Source organism: Ceratotherium simum, chromosome 19, assembly GCF_057802395.1.
Source record: "Ceratotherium simum simum isolate JZ-2026a chromosome 19, ASM5780239v1, whole genome shotgun sequence".
Lineage (NCBI taxonomy): Eukaryota > Metazoa > Chordata > Mammalia > Perissodactyla > Rhinocerotidae > Ceratotherium > Ceratotherium simum.
In genome coordinates, this window is record NC_141918.1 from 1,906,752 (window position 1) to 1,927,730 (window position 20,979).

The 20,979-nt window shown below is 38.2% G+C and overlaps 2 protein-coding genes across 2 annotated transcripts in view; both read right to left on the minus strand.

The window, feature by feature from the left end:
• Nucleotides 1–370: 370 nt before the first annotated feature.
• Nucleotides 371–5,672, minus strand: COX7A2 (cytochrome c oxidase subunit 7A2). The gene is made up of 4 exons (XM_004422043.2): nucleotides 5,533–5,672; nucleotides 4,299–4,388; nucleotides 1,997–2,081; nucleotides 371–576 (listed from the first exon to the last, which is right to left on the minus strand). The coding sequence occupies exons 1-4, from the start codon at nucleotides 5,548–5,550 to the stop codon at nucleotides 518–520; spliced, it is 252 nt and encodes an 83-aa protein (XP_004422100.1). The 5' UTR covers nucleotides 5,551–5,672; the 3' UTR covers nucleotides 371–517.
• Nucleotides 5,673–14,527: 8,855 nt separating this feature from the next.
• The window catches only part of CDC50A (cell division cycle 50 P4-ATPase accessory subunit A), a 31,234-nt gene continuing 24,782 nt past the window's right edge, over nucleotides 14,528–20,979 (minus strand). The window contains exons 6-7 of the mRNA XM_004422044.3: nucleotides 20,681–20,887; nucleotides 14,528–17,956 (exon numbers count right to left, since the gene is read on the minus strand). Coding sequence (XP_004422101.1) covers nucleotides 17,763–17,956; nucleotides 20,681–20,887 — 401 coding nt within the window. The 3' untranslated portion in view covers nucleotides 14,528–17,762. The remainder of the gene's footprint in view (nucleotides 17,957–20,680; nucleotides 20,888–20,979) is intronic.

A 20,979-nucleotide genomic window follows, 5' to 3' on the forward strand; every position in this document is an offset into this window, starting at 1 on the left:
AATATTTAAACATACACTCACATAGCTGAGAGAGAGAAAGAAAACGTGAACCCCATGAACCAAAAACCTGCTTCCACTAACTCCAGGTTCTAGCACATCCCAGCATACAGTACAGCAGGGCAGAGAGTGGGGGTGAGGACTCAAAATAAAAATGCTTTCAAGTATCAGCCTCAATTAAAGCTGAAGACCGTCCACCATGTAATTGTGAGCTGCTAAAAATAAAATTTCACTAAAATAATATCACAATGATACTTTGTACAAACTTTATGACAAAAGAATCATTTTTTGCTCCCTACCTAAGATCTACAAGGCTGATCAAAAGCTGAAATTATTGGTAAAATGTATCCTAAAGTGATACAATAAAACAAAGCATGGTAAAGACTGCTTTATTGGTGGCAGTTGGTACAAGTCAATAAATACTGATCCCCAAACAAGAACTCAGCTATTTATCAGATTACTGGTCCACAGAGAGCTGAATGAAACTGAACCAACTGACTGCTGGGATGATGCCCCGAAGTCAATCCTGCTTCTTGGGAAATGAAGCCACAGCCAGCTGATATATGGCATATGCTGAGCCTGAAAAGTAAAAAGAAACAAGAGAAGAACGTATAAGAAATTCTGAGATTTAAATGTATAAACCTAATATGCCAGCTAAAAAGTTATAAGATAAAGGTAAGGCTGGTATTAAGACTACTTTTATGGAAACATATAAAAGCATTTTAATAGGTGCTAGCAAAATTTAAAATAAATATATATAAAATACATTTAACCTAGTTCTAACATTAGTTAACTTCTAATAGAAAGTGTTAGATGCAGCACAACAATGTATTTGTCACCTTAACAGTAACATGTAAAAAAGTTTTAAATAAGATTAAGAACATATATAAAGGTTATTTCTACACTAACTTACAATTGCCCAAGAAATGCTAAAAGTGACTCAAAAGCCAAAATACGCAAGCTTTCCCTAAAGTGTATTATCAATGTAAAACCAAGGAACAGTGATATATAATTTTAAAACAATCAAATTTAACATAAGAATAGCTAATAACTGGAAGTTTATTTTTAAAACTAATTTATATTTGAAACTAAAACAAATTATGTCTAGACATTTCAGAATGTCTAAAAAAATAGTCACATTGGCCAAAAAGAATTTAGGGCTTTATCTTAGGAAAGCCCAAATGTCACTATCTGGTTGTTGTCTTCATCCATAAATGCCCCTGCAGTATATTCAATTCAATTCAAATTCAGGCTTGGCATGGGCAGGAGGACTTTGTAATTAGGGTTCAAATCCTAGCTATCCCACACTATCTTGGGTAAGTAACATAATTTCTTCATCTTTAAAATGAGGACACATTACAGACTTAATACAAGGGTTACAGAAATCTATGTATGTGGCATCCATATCAACAGGATGAGCATACAGCCACCACTCTAATATTGTTTCCCTTCCTCCCTGAGCAAGCAATCATTCAAATTCCTAACTCTGCACCTAGAACACCAATTTGTGACATTCCACTAATACTGAATAACGGACCCGCCCAATCCACAGAAAAAATATCAACGCACTATGCATGTAAGTACTGTTCTGTACAGGTTTTGTTTCTGTCATAAATATGTATGTAAAGGGTTTAGATGTAAAATGTGTTTTTATTAAGCACCACAGTCAACTGTTTAAAAGCCCGTCATAAAAAGCAGGGTAGAGTGGATGTCTTTGGCTCCCACACAGGCCTGCAGGGCCACTAGTGGCACACTCTGAAAACCACCTCTATCACAAGATAATCATCAAACTTTATTGGTTTATTTTTTTTAAAAACATTAAAATGCTCTTACACAATACGTATCAATCACCCTCTTGAATCCTTATATGCAAAGCAGTAAGACTTCCAATTTGAGAGACAGACTACCTATGTTAAAATACCAGCATGGTAAAAGCAATAAAGTTATTTGTTATCCTTACTATTACTTTTCTATAAACCAAGCATTCCAAATGTCTTACCACCAACTGTAAGAATCATGGTGGCTCTATACAGGAGGGCATCAGCTATCCCACCCTTTAGATGCACTGGAATTCCATTATCCTCCTAGATTAAAAAAATAATAATAATTAATACATGTGTCATTTGTTTCCAACTAAGTTCAAAAGACTAATCCATTCATGTAAAATTAAATGGCTCCTTAAACTCTTGGAATTAAAATATTTTAAATATCAAAATTAAAAAGGACTACAATTTTCCTGATTCTTTCTCTTCTACTACTCCTTTTAAAATAAAACCTCCTAAAAGTCAACACTCTTTCTTTTACAGTTAATTTGAAATGCAATAAAGATGTTCTTTCCAAGGAACATAAAAACCTTAAAGCTGTGAAAATACACTCATTGAGTTCATCAACTTAATTATTAAAAAAATCAGTAATTATCACACTTTCGACTTAGTCATAGGGAAGATTTTTTTTTCCTTAAAAAAGGGGAGAGAGTTTTGGTTTATAACCTTAAATTATATCCTTAGCCCCTAATCTGGCACCTGACACATAGTATTTAATACATCCGTTAAATATAAGTATTTTGTTTTTATGCAGTATATATGATACAACATTTTTATCACTTAAAATTTTATTTGATAAAAACCAGACATCACAATAAAACAAAAACAATCACTGATAACCTAACTACTTATAAAGGTAAACTGCTCTGTCCCACTAAGTTTCTCCTCATGAGAAAACCACTATTAACAGCATGGTATACATGCTTAAATATTTTTTAATGCTTATATTGTCCTTTCTTCTAATTTATACACATACTTGTTTAATATACAAAATGAGACTGTGCTATATAATGGTCTACCATATACTATTTTTGCTCAATGCTATCTTAAAAACCATTCAGTTAGTCATTTAAACCTACCTCACTCCTTTTAAGGGCTACATAGCATTCCACTGTGCAAAAATACAAGTGAATTAGCCAGTCTTCTATCAATGGGTATTGAGGTTGCTGGGGTTTTTTTTGGTATTAAGATCTCATAATGATTTTATACTATTTTTCCTCTTTCCTATTTTTATATACTTATGCTACTATTTCTGTAGGAAAGATTCTTAAAAGTGGGAGTCCTAGATGATAGGGTATGTGATTTGTTTTTAATGATACTTTCAAATCCTCTCTAAAACTTTTGTACCAATTATACTACTACCTAGCATGGATGAAAGTGCTGCGTATGAACGTATCTATCCCACACCTGGCTAATATAACCTATTTAAATCTTTCTAACATTTTGACAATCAAATAGGGAAAAAAATTAGTAACTTGTTATTTTAATTTGCGTTTCTTATTGATTTGTAGGAGCTCTTTGTATACTAACGATATTAACCTTTTAAAAAGTTGCTCTCAATTTGTCACTTGTCTCTTGTAATCATAAATACATTTTAAATTTTTATGTCACCAAACCTTGCAACTTTTCTCCTTTACAGCTTCTAGGCTTTGTAAAGACTTCCTTAGGAAGAATGCCCCACCCCTAAGATTATAAAAAATATTCTCCTACAGTGATTATAGTTAATAATACTGTATTGTATACTTGAAATTTGCTAAGAAAGTAGATGTTAGGTGCACTTACCACACACACACAAAAAAGGTAACTATGTGAGGTGATGGATGTATTAATTAACTTGATTGTGGTAATCATTTGTAGGTACATTAAATATCACACTGTACACTTTAAAAAATATGTATCAAGTACAACCCAAAAATATAATTTTTATTCGTGAATCATACCTCAATAAAACCAGGGGAAAAAAAGAAATATTCTACATTTTCCTCTAAGATTTTTTTGAAATAGAAGCATTTATATCTGCAATTTACCTTTTAATATACAATACTGAAGGGATCTAACTTTACTTTCTTCAAAATAGCCAATTTTTCCAATACCAATTTATTGTATCCTTTCCTCACTGATATGAAATAGCACCTTTAACATATATTGTTTCTACATATATATTTGTTCTGTTTCTAGGCTCTTTCTATGGTCTATTTGTCCATTCCTGTGCAACGACCCCAAAGAGTGCCAACCCAATATAATTCCTCCAAAGAAAGCATCTTTGACCTACACCCTCCCCCCCCATTTCTTCTGCTTCCCCGAGGGCCCCTTAGATACACCAAATGCCCAATTAGCTATCAGCGGACAGTGTCTCATTATTCCTTTGCTGATACAACAGGGTCACTACCAATCAGAATCTCCAGATTTACTTCCTATCTCCACCTTTTGGAAGTTTAATTATCACAAATAACAACTGCCTACAAAATATTTCAGTACCTGAAACAGCTTTTGTTTCTCAGGAACTTTATTTTCAAACGGCCTGCGTGAAGCAGTACTTATGGTCCTCTGGGCAACCTGACGAAGACCCTGAAATGGAAAATCCATATATATTACACAGATTTAGGGCTGAAAGAAACCTTCAAAACCGATCTTTTATAGAATAATAATGCTATAGAATAGGGAAATCGAGAGTTAGAAGATATCCGATTTGTCAGTAACCAAGTCATAAAGCAGAATCCAGGTTTTCCAATTTGTTTCCCATTCACTGCTCTTTATATCACATTCTGCAGTCTCCAAAGACCACATTCAACAAGCAATTCATGCAGATTCTGAGCAGAAAAAACCATGATCTTTACCTGAATTGAACCAGTAGCATCATATAATCCTTGATGAAAATATATTGATATATAAATATTACAAAAATAAAGAATAACGAAATACACTAAACTCAAATGTTTTCCTTTAATACTCTATTATTAAAAATCTATTACTTGATATCAAAATAACTGGCATGATTCTTACTTCATTAAAATGCTTCTCTCATTACATTTTTCCTAAAACATCTTTTAGAAGGTATAAATCGTTTAAAAGGAACTTGCATTATATATCTAGTTGAATTAAATAATGCAACACATAAGCACTCCAGTTTCTAAAACAGATGATACACTGAGCAGCTCAGTAAAACCTGACTGAATAATTACAGAAGAAAACAATCACGGTTACTTTCCTTCTCTGGGAAATTCTGGGGAACTTTTCCGCACGCCCTAGTGGGGGAGGGGGAGGGCACTGCAGAACCCCCGAGGAGCACGCCGCACTGCAGCCACGCCGCTGCTCCAGGCCGCCCGAAGCCAGCGGCTCGCCTGTCCGGCCGCCTCCCGATGCCCGCGCCGCCCGGCCCAGGCACACGCCCTCCGGGCTCGCAGGGGCGGCTCCCACCCGGACCGCGGGCTGCTCGCGCCAGGGCTTCCCCCTCGCCAGCGACCGCGGGGTGCGCGGCTCGTCCTATCCCGCCCTCCGGTCCCCTTCCCGCCTCTCAGCCCCCACAGCCACGCAGCACAGCCCGGCGAGAGCAGCGGACGGAGGGGGCGACGCCCGGCGGAAGGACGGGGCCAAGGTGACTTCAGACGCCGCCTCGCCCTCTGCTGTCCCGGAGCGGCTCTTCCTTCCCGGCCCCCAGCCTCCGCTCGCAGCGCCGCCACAGGGCACGAACCCACGCCGAGAAGCCCCTCACCAGCAGCTTCCGCAGCATCTCGGCGCAGTGACGGGCCACCAACCTCGACAACTGACCCCGGGAGCGAACACCGCCTGGCCGGCGCCGGAACTCCTTCTGGCCCTGCGCAGGCGCCGAGCCCCGCTGAGTTCCGGCGGAGGCGGGGCGCGCGCCTCACCATAGAGACGAAGCGAGCGAGAGCGGCCGTGCGCTGGGCGCGCTGGCCGGCGGGCCGTCTCCGTCGGCCGGCTCCTCCCTGACCCGTCCGGCGCCTGCGGGCGGCTGACCCTCGGGGCTCCGAGGGCACAGACGCGGCAAGGGCGACGTTCTCTTTTAACTAGCCTCGGTAACCCTGACGTGAGACCAGGCTGCCATACGACATTAGTGCATTTTGAACGCGAAGGCGTCAAGTGAGCCACCTTGGAGCCACTGAAAGAACAGCGATCGGCCGCACTGGAAGCTGTGAAGCGGGACGAAACACGAACGCAGAGTGCCTCCTCTTACACGGATACAGTCCGTTTTTTCCACCGAAGAAACTGTTGTGAGGGCGTTACTGCTCTTTGTGCTGAGAGTCGGCTGTAAAGAGCTGCGTCGGAAACCGACTTTTACCTTCTTGTACCTTTGGAGGCTGCAGAACTCGCCGTGCAAGCAGCTCTTCCACAGTGTCTGTGTCGGGAAAACGCTGAAAAGAGGGGGAAATTTTTAATTGGGGGACAAGAAATGGGATGGCAAATTTGGACTCTCTTTAAGTCTTGCTCTCTCTGGTCGGGTAGGCACTTTCAATGATTGGCGTTGCTAGGCTCAGCAATTATTGTACGGACAGCCTGTCAGTCTATCTTGCCTCAATCTTGCTTAAATAATGCTACATTACAAGTGTCTCTATTCTCTCTGCCCACTCCGAAGAGTGTATAAAAGTAAACATAAAAATATCTACCCTATACTACAAAAAATGTCCTTCTACCTTTTACAATTCTTATTATTCCACTGTCTCATCAAATAGAAAGCTGATGATATACGGGTTCAGCATAGGTGAAATGTGTAGATAAAAATTAGTAATATTATAATTACTATTCCTCCTAATCTTTAGAGTTAGACCCACCAAGTTACCTGGCCCCAGTTCAAGTTCTCTTCCTCATCAAGGTTTATAGATAACCCAATTCATCTCTTTCCTGGATTGGGAGTGAAAGGACCTGGTTTATTCCCCACTCTGTATTATGCACTGTAATCAAATCCTTGAGGACGATTACCAGGTGCCAATAGCTGGGGAGCATACAGATTTTTAAAAAGTGGATTGCCTATAATTTGAATTTGTTTAAGTTGTTTGTGCTCTCTTACTATGTTTTCCATATTTAGCCAACTAGATTGTAAACTTCTCAAGAGAGATTATTTGAATTTCTTACCAATCCCCTAGGATTACTTAAAGCTGATAAACTGCTAACCAACAGATGAATTAATGATATATACTGGGTGACAGATCTAGGACATTTACGGCTCTGTCCAAAAAGATCCAAGCTTCACATAAAATAGATCCTAAAGTAGATGCAGATTCTTATCTGCAGGTCACTTAGTACAGTACAATTTTCCCCTCTTTACTGGATCATTCTATCAACATATAAACACATTCCCAAATTAAACTTCCTTTGATTTCAGTTACCACCCCATTTCTCATCTCCTTCAAAATAAAAGACAGATTTCTTTACACTTGTCTTCCCTTCCTCTCCTCCTACTCTTTTTTTTTTTTTAATCCCCTTTTTGGACAGGCTTTTTACTGCTCTTGTTAGGATAGCCATGGCTTCTTTGTTGCTAAATGGCTATCAATCTCACCTTTCATCTTTTCCATCTATCAGCAATATTTAACACACTTGATCACCCCCTCAATATATACTTCCAATTTTTTATTTGGAAATAAACCATGAACGCAATACAGTATAACATGTATGTATAGTTTGAAACATGATCTTAATGAGCTACCTACTCCTTCAGTGATTCTCCTATTTCAGCAGCTGCTACTTTCAGTTTCCTTTCCTGGCTCCCTATCCTCTCAATCTGCACATTTCAGAGTACCACCTTTTTCCTACATTCATCCCTACATTTCCTACATTCATTGTGATTCCATCCAATGCTATGAAATACCACTTGTGTGCTGACAGCTCTCCAGCCTGACCTTTCCCTTTAACTGCAGACAGCTCCACTTAGGTGTCTAATGGGCATCTCAACTGAATTACAACCCAAACTGAATTCTACTTTCCACTCCTTATTTCCAAGCCTTCTCCTCTGCAATTTTCTTCATTTCAAGCCCCAAACTTCGACTGTTTTCTATCATACTGTATAACTAATCCATTAGAAAATTCTGTTGGCTGCACCTTCAAAATATCATCAATCTGCCCACTTCTCATTATATCCACCACTACTAGCACTCCAGGCCAAGCCATCGCCATCTCTTGCTCACATGACTGCAAGAGCCTTTCTAGCTGGTGTCCTCGCTGCTTCTCCTCCACTCAGTCTATCCTCCACACAGCAGTGACCCTTGTCAGGACTGAAGTTAGACAGTGACTCCTTAGAATGGTAACTGGCACTCAGAAAATGCTCAGAAAATACCGGTTACATGAATAGTATGCTGCCAACAAGAATGAACTTATTTTACTGAGTACAAAATTCAAAAAGTCTTTCTTAATATTCGTACTCCTTTCAAACATTTTTATGCCCCGGAGTTCCTCACTCATTGTCTCCCTGCTCTTGCTCTGTAAACTGATTCTCCTGACAGGAAAATATGGCTGACACTTGCCTAGGTGCCTATCAAACTTTATTGGATCTTCCCAGGCACACTTGAAATTTGTTACCAGATTTGTAAATTCATCCTCTGAAGCAGAATAGTTATTTTCAAAATAGGTTCCTCCCTAAACATCAGTTTGAGGTTCTTTTGTAATATTAGAAAATTATTAGAAAGGGCTCTTCTTTTGAAAAATATTTCCTTCAGAGGATTGTTGAACATTATAACAGAACTGGCAGTAAGCTATTTAGATATGCAGAAAATCTGAGGTAGGTAATGGTTAAGTCTTGTCAGTAAGATAAGTTTACAGAACATCAGATGTGAAAGTACTAAGTGAAAATATTTCACAATTACTGATACAAAGTTAACAAATCAAAAAGTTACTCATCGGGGCTGGCCCCGTGGCTTAGCGGTTAAGTGCGCACGCTCCGCTACTGGCGGCCCAGGTTCGGATCCCGGGCACGCACTGACACACCGCTTGTCAGGCCATGCTGAGGCAGTGTCCCACATACAGCAACTAGAAGGATGTGCAGCTATGACACACAACTACCTACTGGGGCTTTGGGGAGAAAAAAGGGAAAAACAAAAGGAGAAGGATTGGCAATAGATGTTAGCTCAGGGCCGGTCTTCCTCAGCAAAAAGAGGAGGACTCGCATGGATGTTAGCTCAGGGCTGATCTTCCTCACAAAAAAAAAAAAGTTACTCATTTTTCTTTTCCTTTAAAATAAAGATGACAACCCTTACTTTGATCTTGCCTATAGCATGTATAAATAAAAAGCAAAGGAAAGCCAGAATAGAGTTTTGTGTAATTGGGATATGTGTATCTTAATTTTGGAACTATGCTTCCAGTTTTACAAAAACAATAGAGTAGAACAGCTTCGTTGAAGTTTAATGTATAAAAATTGCTAGTTAGATAAAAGCATTTCAACATAATTCCATATTTTCTTTGATTATTACATAGTTAAGAATTGGGAAACACTTGGTTGTCTCTTAATTGCTCTATTTTATTAAATAATTTATTTAATTGCAAGACTGTCTTTTTCATCATTAAAGAGATGGGACTAATTTATCTCTGGCTCTAAAATCCTTATGTATGAAAAATACTTTCATAAAACATAAGAATATGAGTTCACTCCTTGTTGAACAATAACTTACTGGCTACCTACTATGAATGTAACACACTGCAGAATGCTCAGGGGAAAACTTTTTAAATCCCTGACCTTCTGGAGCATATAATCTAATTAGGAAGATAATATACATACAAGAGTAAATTATGATGCAGACATAAATAATTCTGATAATTGGTATAGCAAAAGTTGCTATGGGAACTTCAAGGAAGGTAGTGGTCATTAGGAATGTTTCGAAAAGACTGATTTTAGCAGGGTCCCATAGAATCAGCATAAATGTAAGAGATTAAAAAGCATTTCAGATTTAGGGCAAGAGCATGATTAATAATCTTGATTTAGAATCAAGCATGATCTACTGCAGGAACTGTAAAACAGAGGCCTAGATGGAGTGAAAAGAGAAAAAATGTTGTAGTTAAGAACCTGGAAGTCAGATCCTGAATATACCACTTAATAATGATATGACTGGGCCGGCCCCGTGGCTTAGCAGTTAAGTGTGTGCGCTCCGCTGCTGGCGGCCGGGGTTCGGATCCCGGGTGCGCACCGACGCACCGCTTCACCGGCCATGCTGAGGCTGCGTCCCACATACAGCAACTAGAAGGATGTGCAGCTATGACATACAACTATCTACTGGGGCTTTGGGGGAAAAAAATAAATAAATAAAATTATTAAAAAAAATAATAATGATATGACTGAAGTTGTATAATCTATTTATACCTCAGTTTCTTCATCTGTAAAATGGAAATAGTAGTATCCATCATCATTGGCTGGCTGTGAAGATTAAATGACACAATTCAATAAACGTTAGCTATTATTATGGGAGGAAAAGTTGGGTAAGAAGAAATAGACCAACAGAAGAAGTATCCAGGCAGACAGTGTAGCAAATGCAGAGGGAAAGAAGAGGGGGTGAACAGATGTCTTGGGGAGTTGCAATTACTTTGGTTTGGGCAGACGGACAAATGGAGGGGTGAGGCAACAGTGGACAGGCAGTGAGATTTTAATGATGAGTTTAAATTTTATCCTGAAGGTGACATTTAAAGGTTTAAATGGCAAATTGTGAAGATCAGAACTCTATTTCAAGATCATTCTGGTAGTAGTGAAAGGCTGGACTGGACATGAGTTACTAGGAACAGAGTCCATTTGAAGTCTCTTACAATAATCCAGGGGAGAAAGAAAACCTGAAATAAGTCAGCAGCAAAAGAGATGTAGACAAAGGGATGTAGATAAGGGGATGGATTACAGAGCCAACTATGAGGAAGTACCTTCAAAAATCAACAAAATGTAGCGATTTATCGGCTTGGGAAATCGGAGAGGAGAGCGAGGTTTCTGGCTTAACTCACATGGTGGTTGGTCATACCACTCACTATATCAAGCAATGTAAGAAAAATCCCAGGTGCTAAGGGATGATTCCTGTTTGGGCCTTATTAAGTTTGAGAAATCCAAAGATAATCCAAAAAGAGATCTATAAGTGAACAACATAGAGCTCAGGAGAGACGTCAAGGCACAAGAAAAGATAAAGAAGTCAGCATGAAGATGGTAGAAGTGATGAGGAATTTAAGATTCTCAGGGAGTATGTGTGAAGTGAGTGAAGGGCCCAGAACATAACCCCAAAGAATTCCTGACATTTTACATGGTGAGCATACCCGAGGGATATATAAAGGAGACTAAGGAGCAGATAAGCAGGAAGAAAATCAGAAGAGTTATTCACTGAAGCCATATGCTAAGGATGAAGAGGGAAGAAAAATGCCCAACTATCAAATGGAGGACAAAGTTCAACATAAGGGTGAGTTCACTTGATTTGTCAAAAAGGAGTGGGAATTGTTCACTGAGTGCCATTTTTCTATACTTTGTGCTAAATGCTTGTGATCTATCACTTCTTATTCTTCAAAACTAAATCTGTCAAGTGGGTATTAAAATTCACGAGAGCCAGGTGAGCCTGCTTCTAAAACTCATACTTTCTGCTGCATCTTAGACGACAGTGAACAGAGTCCAGTGTGATCGTGGGGTAAGAGCCTGGCTGACACTGAAGATGACAATAAAATATAAATGACTCTTTTACAAGCTTTGTTGTGAAAAGGAAGACAACACACTCCAGGGATTATTTTACACCATTGACTGGAATTTGACATATCTTTGTAAAGCTATTTTTTCTGTATTTCTGGTCCTTGAAACAAAGTGGCATATGTCTTGACAGTGAAAGTGATGTATGGTGAGTTCAATCTTCCACATTACCCTGGCTGGAAAAGCTCGTGATACACCAACAGACAAGCTCCCATTAATATCACTCAAAGTACATAACAAGATTATCTTTTAAGATTTTTTTAAATGCTACAAAATCACCAAAAGGTGCTTCAAAGTGTTTCTGATTTAAGATAGTGGATTGGCCCCAAGAGTTTGTCTCTTCTCCCTCTCACTCCAGTAAAATGAAAGAAAAGCAACTGAAAGGGTCTGAGGTGTTGATACACATCACCTCAGCTGAAGTTCAAAGGCATTATGCTGAGTCAAGGAAGCCAGTCTCAAAAGGTTACATATGGTATGATTCCATTTATGACACTCTAGAAGACAAAACTATGGGGACGGAAGAGCCCAGTGGTTGCCTGGGGTTATGGGTGGGGGAAAGGTGACTACGAAGGAATAGTATAAGGGAATTTGGGGGTGATGGTACTGCTCTGTAACCTATGATGATTACACAAATCTACACATGTGAAAACTCAACAGAACTGGACACTCCAAGGAACACAGTTTATGTATGATAATCTAAAAACCATTTTTTTTAAAAGACGTGAGCCCAAAAGGATGGAGAGTAGAGAGGAGACAGAAACAGAAAAGTGATTTCAACAGACTTCCGGAAAACAGAAAGCAGATGGGATATGACTGAGCAGGACAGAGGAAGCTGCAATCTAAAGAGACTGCAAAGGGGGATACTGGTGAGAAGCATACTGACTGGTCCCACAACCCCTGAGAAGCTCAGACTTGGAGGTAAAAGTTACAGCAAAGAGTGGAGTCAAGGGACAGGCCTGAAAATGACTAGGTGAAAATTATGCAACAGAACAGTCAGATCCTCAAGACCTCTTCCCTATCCCTCTCAGCCAAACAAATATAATCTCTCACCTCCATCACTGTCTCCCACAGGTAGAAGACAAAGAATTGTTATTGGAGAAAGTACTGGGAGACAACCAGGTGGAAGGGATACACAGAGGGGCGGGTATAGGGAAATATATGTGAAGTGGAAAACAGAAGGTGAGGTGGAGGACAAGGCAGAAGCAGAGTTAAAAGCAGTAAGAAAGAGACCGTCCATCAACCCCTTCCCTTTGCAGAGACTAGAGAATTCTTCCCTAGAGACACTGAACCCTCCCAGAGAAAAGGCCTCCAGCCAAATGACTGGCTCCCTGACAATCATTTCCTAATTCAGTGCTTCTAAAAATTCAGTCCACCTACACTTGCTGACCTGCCTACTATTTATTACTTGTCTAAGCTTTCTATCATGAACAGGAACAAATGATTCACTGAGTGGCACTTCTGAGTAGCACAGTGCTAGCAAAGCCTGTCACCTGTCAAGCACTGCCCATGGACAAAGCTTTCACTCAGTCTTTGCGGTCCATTCACAGAGGCCCAACTGCCACGACTAGGCAGAAATACAAAGAAAGCTGCCTACATGAACAAGTGAAAAAGACTAAAATTACAAATAGCAACAACAGAAATCAGCGTTAACAGAGTAGGAAAGAAAAGCAAAAATATATATGCATCCATATATATCCTCAGAAAAATACGATATTTTATCTGTGAACTAAGATTAGTATGTTTTGGAAACAGAATAGAAATACAGGAAGTCTCAGAAATTAAAATATTTTTAAATATATAAAAAATTCAATAGATAATGTTGTAAGATCAAAATGAAGAAATCTTCCAGAAAGAACAGAGACAATAGCGTTGAAACAACTGAAGCATCAGTCAAGGAAGACTAATATCTGACTAGGATAGGATCAGATTTCTCAAAAGCAACAATGAAAGCTAGAAGCGAGTGGAGTAATGCCTTCAAAACACTGAGGGAAAATTATTTTTAACTTAAAATTGTATATGTAGTCAAACTATCAATGAAATGTGAGAGTGCAGTAAGGACATTTTAGATATGTAAGGACTCAAAATTTGCCTCTCATATACCTCTTCTTAGGAAGCTTTAAGTGTCTTAGGAAGTACTCCAGTAAACAAGAAAGTCAACTAGGAAACAGCAGATCCAACACAGGAGGGTGACAAAAGGAGGCCATGGGTAACGGCTGAGTAGCCAGCAAAGAGAACCACCAGTATAGACAGACTGGCACAGAACAAGCACAGAGTAGACCTCTCTAGTAAAAACAGAGAATCAGATTATCTGATATTTGAGGACAAAAACCCTTCAAAACTAGTAATGAGAACATGGTGGACCTGAAAGAGAGGTTGAAAAAATTTAAGATACGTTTCCAGAACGCTATATGTGTTAAAAATGAGGTGATTATTAATTCCTGGAAAAATAAAATGATGCAAAATGTAATCACGGTGCACTGCTTTGCTCTGCAGTATACATTTTTACAGTCATAATTAAACAACAGCTAATGCATTTACTAAATATTATAACTATATAATGGGAGAAGAGGAGGTATGTGTGTTAGAGAGCTAAATCATCAGGTAACAGTTATGTGTGTTAGAGAGCTAAATCATCAGGTAACAGTATCAAGAAGATGATAAAGTCTAAAATGGTTAAATCAATAAATACCAAAAGAAGCAACTTTTGGAGTCAAAGTGATTATCTCTAGAAGATAAAAAAAAGTTGGGACAGGGACTACTGTTTTTCATCACAAGGCCTTTAGACGTTTTTTTTTTCCCCCGCTGAGGAAGATTCACCCGCAGCTAACATCCACTGCCACTCTTCCTATTTTTACACATGAGCCGCCACCATAGCATGGCCACTGACAAGCAAGTGGTGTAAGTCTGTGCCCGGGAACCGAACATGGGCTGCCAAAGCAGAGTGTGCTGAACTCAACCACTAGGCCACCAGGGCTGGCCCTAGACTTTTTTAACTGTGTACACATGTTACTTTGATAAATTTTACAGATATATAAAAGCAAATAAGGTCACCATGGTCTGATTTGATTTTAGACATATTTATTTTGACATTTCAAATGACATTAGGGGAAACATGATTTTTATGTTTATTGAATGGGGCATGGGCTAGAAAGAGGCTCTAAAACACTTTACTAGATCATCCAAACTCTACCACAAACATTTATGCATCAAAATTCTTCTTGAAATTCTTCTTCTTACTCCCTCTACCCTCCCCCAAAATAACCATGTTCACAAAGAACAAAACTTTGCAGCTTAACCAACAAAAGACCATACAATAATTCAAACCATACAAAAAGGCAGTATTTCCATGAAACAGGAGGTGAGCAGGCTGAACAGCATTCATTAACTCTACCTCTCAGCTGCTCCTCTTAGTCTGGCTTTTCATTTCCTGCATGCTCTGCCCACTTCTTATTTTCATCATCCTTGCCTCTCTACCAGTTCTTCATTTTCTATTTACTTGACATTTCCCTTGATCTAATACTACATTTACCCCATCTGCCTATAACTCAGATGACAATGTGATCACTTCCTGGTAAGAATAGATGTTTCTCAGTAATACAGATAAATCCCATAGTTAATGCTGTTGGAGAGATTAATATATACACATATGGCAATCAAATCTAGGCATGGAAATGGTAAAACTTGGACTCATTGACCCTGGGCTAAAATGTAGTGCTAAACATTAGCAACAACACTGGGGCACTGTTATTTCAGCAAGACACTTGAACATAGCAAAATCAATTTTGTTCATTTTTATTAATACAGAACATACTAACAGAAAGTTATCTTTTAATATAATCAAGGTTACAAATAAACTGTTACTAACCAATAAACAAATAATATTCACTTGACTCTCCTCTCGGTTGAATAATTCTCTACTAGGTAGTTCAGTTATTTTTACCAATTTATTTTTAAACTGACTTATGATTTCAATGAAATTTCTTAGCTTTTACTCACTAAATAACTCCTTCAACTGGGAAACTTCATATATCAAAATACTTCCTGCAAGATAATGCATTCTTCAATGCCTTCTACTTAACCTAGTGGTCTTAAAATGCAATATGATTCTTTGAAAGTTGAATATGACATCAATGTTTCCAAAAGATGAGCATAAAGCCCATAAGCAAGCACTGTTCTCCCTCCCCTCATGCTTCACAGAGGCCATATCAGCGTTCCACATTCCTCCTATTCAGCAACAGGAATCTCTTAGGGGTCAAATGGCAGGAGACAGGGAGGAACTTCAGCCATCAATGTACTTGTAAAATAGATAAAACTCTAAATATATTTGAAGATTCCATCTTCACCACAGATAAGAAAGTGTTGGAAAGGCTCTTCAACTTTTCATTAGCAGCACCTTTGGTCCCCCAGTTAGAAAAGGAGACACAGGATGGCAGCCCTCCTTAAATAGCACAAGCTCAATATGGAAAGACCAGAAAAACCCCTCTCCCCCATGATGGATGCCAGAAAATCAAATGCCATGTGCAAGAGGGTCAATTATCAGAATAAACAGCAATATTCTGAAGGACTGACCAAACAAAGAACATTTTTAGACAAAGACTATGCACTCAGAAATTTCAGGATAATTATACGTTAAGTACCTCATGCAAGTAATATTCTACCAGTTAAAAGTCATTATGAACTACAAGTTATTTTTAACTGAATTTCATGTTATACAAAACTTAAGAAGTGTGGCACATTTCTACTATTAAGCTTTACATTATTTTTTGTTTTAAAAAAAACATGTATTAATCAAAATAGACACATGATCCAAACCTTTTGATTTAAAATATAACTGAAGGAAACCATATAACTGAAGGAAATCTGAATATCAAACGGGCATTCTTCTATACAAACATATGAGTTATTCGGGTAAAAAAAAAAATGCAATTTCAATGCAATTAAGCCACCTCTGATTAAGACATACATTTTCATGCATGTGAAAAAATAAGTTTATATTCAAGAATAAGTTCCATAACAAACAAATTACAGCATTTATTCAATAAGGAATATTAAAATAATTCCAGTTAGAAAATAAAATAACTTCAACCATATATATTATAATTTATCATGTACATACTCCAAAATCTCCAGAATTTAATTAGGAAATTTAAAGAACTTTTTTTTAAAATATGTCTTAGGAAAACCAACCAAAACAATTGGTGCCTTAAAGAAAGAGAATGTGCATACGCATCCATTTTTGACCTATATGCAAAGACTGAATGACATATAGAGGAAATGAAGGTTACTGTTTTCCAAAATTTCTGCAATATAATAGTACTTAAGTCAAAACACTTAAAAGCAAAATAAAAACAGCTTGGGGTCTTTTCAATGCTGAAGCAAATTTCTGAATGTTAAATACCACAAGAATGAAAACAGTCTCCTTTGAACACTTACATCTAGTTTACAGTTGAGGCAGAAGATGAAGGTCTGCCAAGAAGTTTTCCCATTTCACCTATATTCTTTCATCCCTTATGAAGTATAAGCTTCAAGGGAAATGATCACATGTAAAAACGTATCAATTGAGTTGGGGTTCTTGATTGCAACATCTTAACCAAATGGAAAGAAAAATTTTAAATTCTCCTACCTGAGACCTACGTGACCTCTTCAGACACGAGCATTAATTCCTGTGTTAGACTAGGTAAGCATATCCTTTGAAATCAAAGCTAAGCTTGACAAAGAACTATACTGGATAAATTGAATACATGAACCACCTCAACAAAGATGGCACTTTAAGCCTTTACACATGACACATGAAAATGATGAAGTGTTTCATTTAGATTGGTCTTTCTTCATCTTTTCATTAACTCTGAATCTTGAAAGGTTAGCAAGTCACTATACTCACACATCTTGTAATCCCTTTCTTCACACAATAGGCATACGTATACAACATCATATGTCACTATAATATTACCAACACAGCATAAACATTTAAGCAGTAGACGCATTTCACATGGAAGAGGCTCTATGCATCACATGGCCTGTCCTGACAAAAAGCAAACATCAGAATGCCACTTCAGCAGTTATACTGTTGATATCACCAGTACAGCTAATTTGTTTTATGCTCATCATATATTTTCATAAGTCATCCATACGGAAGAAGCAAAGGACAAAGCCTGTTTAAAAAAGAAAGTTATGTGCCAACTTCAAAAATGACATACTAACCAGACATTAGTTAGTATGACATCAGCATTCGAAAGCTAGGTTGAATAGGACTGGCCTTGATGCACATGCAGTAAATCTGTTTTCAGAATATAAAATTAAATGGTAATGTCAGCAGTATTACTACTGTTTCTGTATTTATGATTAATTACTAGCAGTACAACTCCCAGAAGGAAGGAGATGGATCCAACAGCGATGTAAGCAATCCCCAAAAATGGATTTTTTCCTCCCATCCATGAAATAGTGCTCAAGATCATCCGTTTTCGTCCATCAAAAGAATGTACAGGGTAATCTGAAGAGTGTATAGGAAGACTTTTCCAAGTCTAGTTACTTGATTTTTAAAATACAACTTAAAAAGTTGGCATTTAATTGCTTGTAATTCATTGGTATAATTCTATGATACACTGGCACTTTATTCATATGTTCTGAATCACAAAATAGTTATATAATTATTATCTTGAAGGACTGATTCAGCAAATTAAATGTTAGTAGTAAACGCCAATATAGTTTACAAGCAAAAACAACCAAATTTAAGGATTATATCATTTCTCAGATACTTTTGTTCTCATTACACAGGAGGGGCAAAAGGCCACAAAGAAATGTAATGTGAGAAAATATTTCAGATGAATAGCAATGAAATCTATAGAGGAAGAACAGACTGACAGACCAGGAGAAAATGGAAGAATGAAGGGACTGAGGGTCTCTATGAGCTCAAAGAGCATGTGAAGAGTGTAGTTATGAAAACATGGGAGGACTGTGAGCACAAGGTCAAAAAGCATGATACTGAAGTTTTAACTTGCTGATTTGGAGCAATAATAAAATTCACGGTGTGCCACAGAGTTGATAGCTAAAACAGAGTGGAGGTGAAGGGTGGATTGTTAAAGAGATGTAAGAAATGGGACACCAGTATACTGGATCTACATGGATCTACAGCTATCTACATGGACTAGTTCCAGGATTTTAGCAATAGTTAGGGCAGAGAAGACAGAACTAAATCCCTATGTGAAAGGTTTACAACCTTTTCAAAAGCATCTTTTGAATCAAGTGTTAGGCCCCATCTATTTCTCTAGTTTCTGCAACTCTCCATTCCCCACAGATAGGCCCTATGACTCCAAATGGCAGCGTCAGCTCTACTAGTTTAACTCAATCCTAACCTGGTGGGAATGATTCTAAGAGCTCTAACTAACCCAGCACTCTGGGAGACAGTATCAAATCACCCATGCTAGTCTCACTCTGTATCCCAACCCTAACAAATGGGCTTCTGCCTTAATTCTAATATCTAGTCCCCACCTTATGTCCAATGTTGATAAATTAACTCTTGATGTTTTGCAGGCCCAAATTCCCGTCTTGTCACTCTTCGTTCGAGATAGCCTGCATCCCTCCTGACAGTTCTCCTCTCAATGCCTGGGATGCAAACTGTCAACTAAGAATTCCTGAGTGCTCCAAAGACTTCCCTTTATTATGCACTAGGCTATACGCTGGTATGCGCCCTTACTCTTTACTAGAGCTTTTGGACGCTGTGACAGAGCTGCCCTTTACTTTGGCTATAGCCTCAGGATAATGTTCTTTCTACCAGCACCTGAACTGGGTCGGTCTGTCCAAAACTGTTCTTATGTGGGCCTAGTTTCAAAAACTTGGTCACTTTCAGTCCGTCACTATCTAGTCATATTCAGATGTGTAAGAAACTAAGATCTACAAGGACCCTTTATTTAAAAATTAGGTCTATTAATTTAACCATTTACTAATCCATTCTAAAACTAAAACTATATACTTATGGCTAATTTGGATTATGAAAAATCAAAAATGCAAAGATCAGCAAACATTTGGGGCTGGCCCGGTGGCGCAAGCGGGTAAGTGTACGCGCTCCGCTGCGGCAGCCCGGGGTTCGCCGGTTTGGATCCCAGGCGCACACCGACGCACCACTTGGCAAGCCATGCTGTGGTGGCATCCCATGTAAAGTGGAGGAAGATGGGCATGGATGTTAGCCCAGGGCCAGTCTTCCTCAGCAAAAAGAGGGGGACTGGCAGATGTTAGCTCAGGGCCGATCTTCCTCGCAAAAAAAAAAAAAACAGCAAACATTTAAATGCTAATATTTGAGAAACTTTTCATTCATGATACATAGAAGCAACGAGCTAGAGATTACAGCGGTAAAGACTTTGTATAGAACAAAAGGTAGTGCCCAATATTTCCATCTTAGGAAAGGCTCTGCGTCCAGGTTGATATGGACTGGTCTGACTACCTGTGTGAACTAGCTAGGGATGCAGCCTGTAGTGGTGGTTGATGGTAAAGTCATGGCGTTTGGAGTCAACAGTTTGATTACGAACTCCAACTCTTCCACTTAGTACCTGTGTAACCTCAGGTAAGTTACTGAAATGCTCTACGTTCCTCTACTCTTTTCTATAACATTGAGATGATGCCTATCTCATAAGGCTTGAATTAAATAAAATAATGCATGGAAAGTACTTAGCACAATGTTGACATATAGTCAGGATGAAATAAATGATATTTATCAGCACTGAAAATACACCTAAATTATTAATACGGAACAATACAGCTAATGATAAAAATGTTTTGGTACTATGAACAGAGTAATAATTTAAACAATTATGTTGATGTGAACTAACACATCGCTGATTTTTAATATCTAAAAATATATGTTAAAACAGCCTAGCACCACCAACACTTATTTAGTATTAGGTACACTCACTGGCCTTTGCATTAAGCTCAATTACAATCTCGCTTGTAAAAATATCTACTTATTAATAAATCTGGCACCTACATTTTAAATGTTTTTACCAAATAATATGCTTGAACCCTAGTACAAAGTATATAAAAATTTAAGACATTTCCAGAAGATATAAATTAAAAGATACTTTCTCTTATATACACACATATGCTTAAAAAAGTGCAGAGATCAAAACTAAAACACAAAGTAGCATGCCACATAATTGAGATAAGGTTGGACTACACTCCTTTCAAATTCTATGAATCTGTACACATGGCCAAAAAAGGATACTGTATGTGATATTCAAATAGTATCGTCCAGCTGGTAATGTTGGATGTAAATCATTTTTCCGCTCTATAAGACGATATAACTTACGAAAAGTAGGTAATGCTGCAGTACGCATCCAAACAATAAAATCCTCATTTATGAACCCATTATTATCTGATTCAGAATCCAGCCTGTACACTGGTTTAACCCAGTTTACTGGCTTTGTTGTACCTTAAAAAGGAGGAGGAAGGGGGAGGGGGAGACAAAATATTCAATTCTATTAAGAGTTTCACTGAAAATTCACACTCTAATAAAACAAAGAT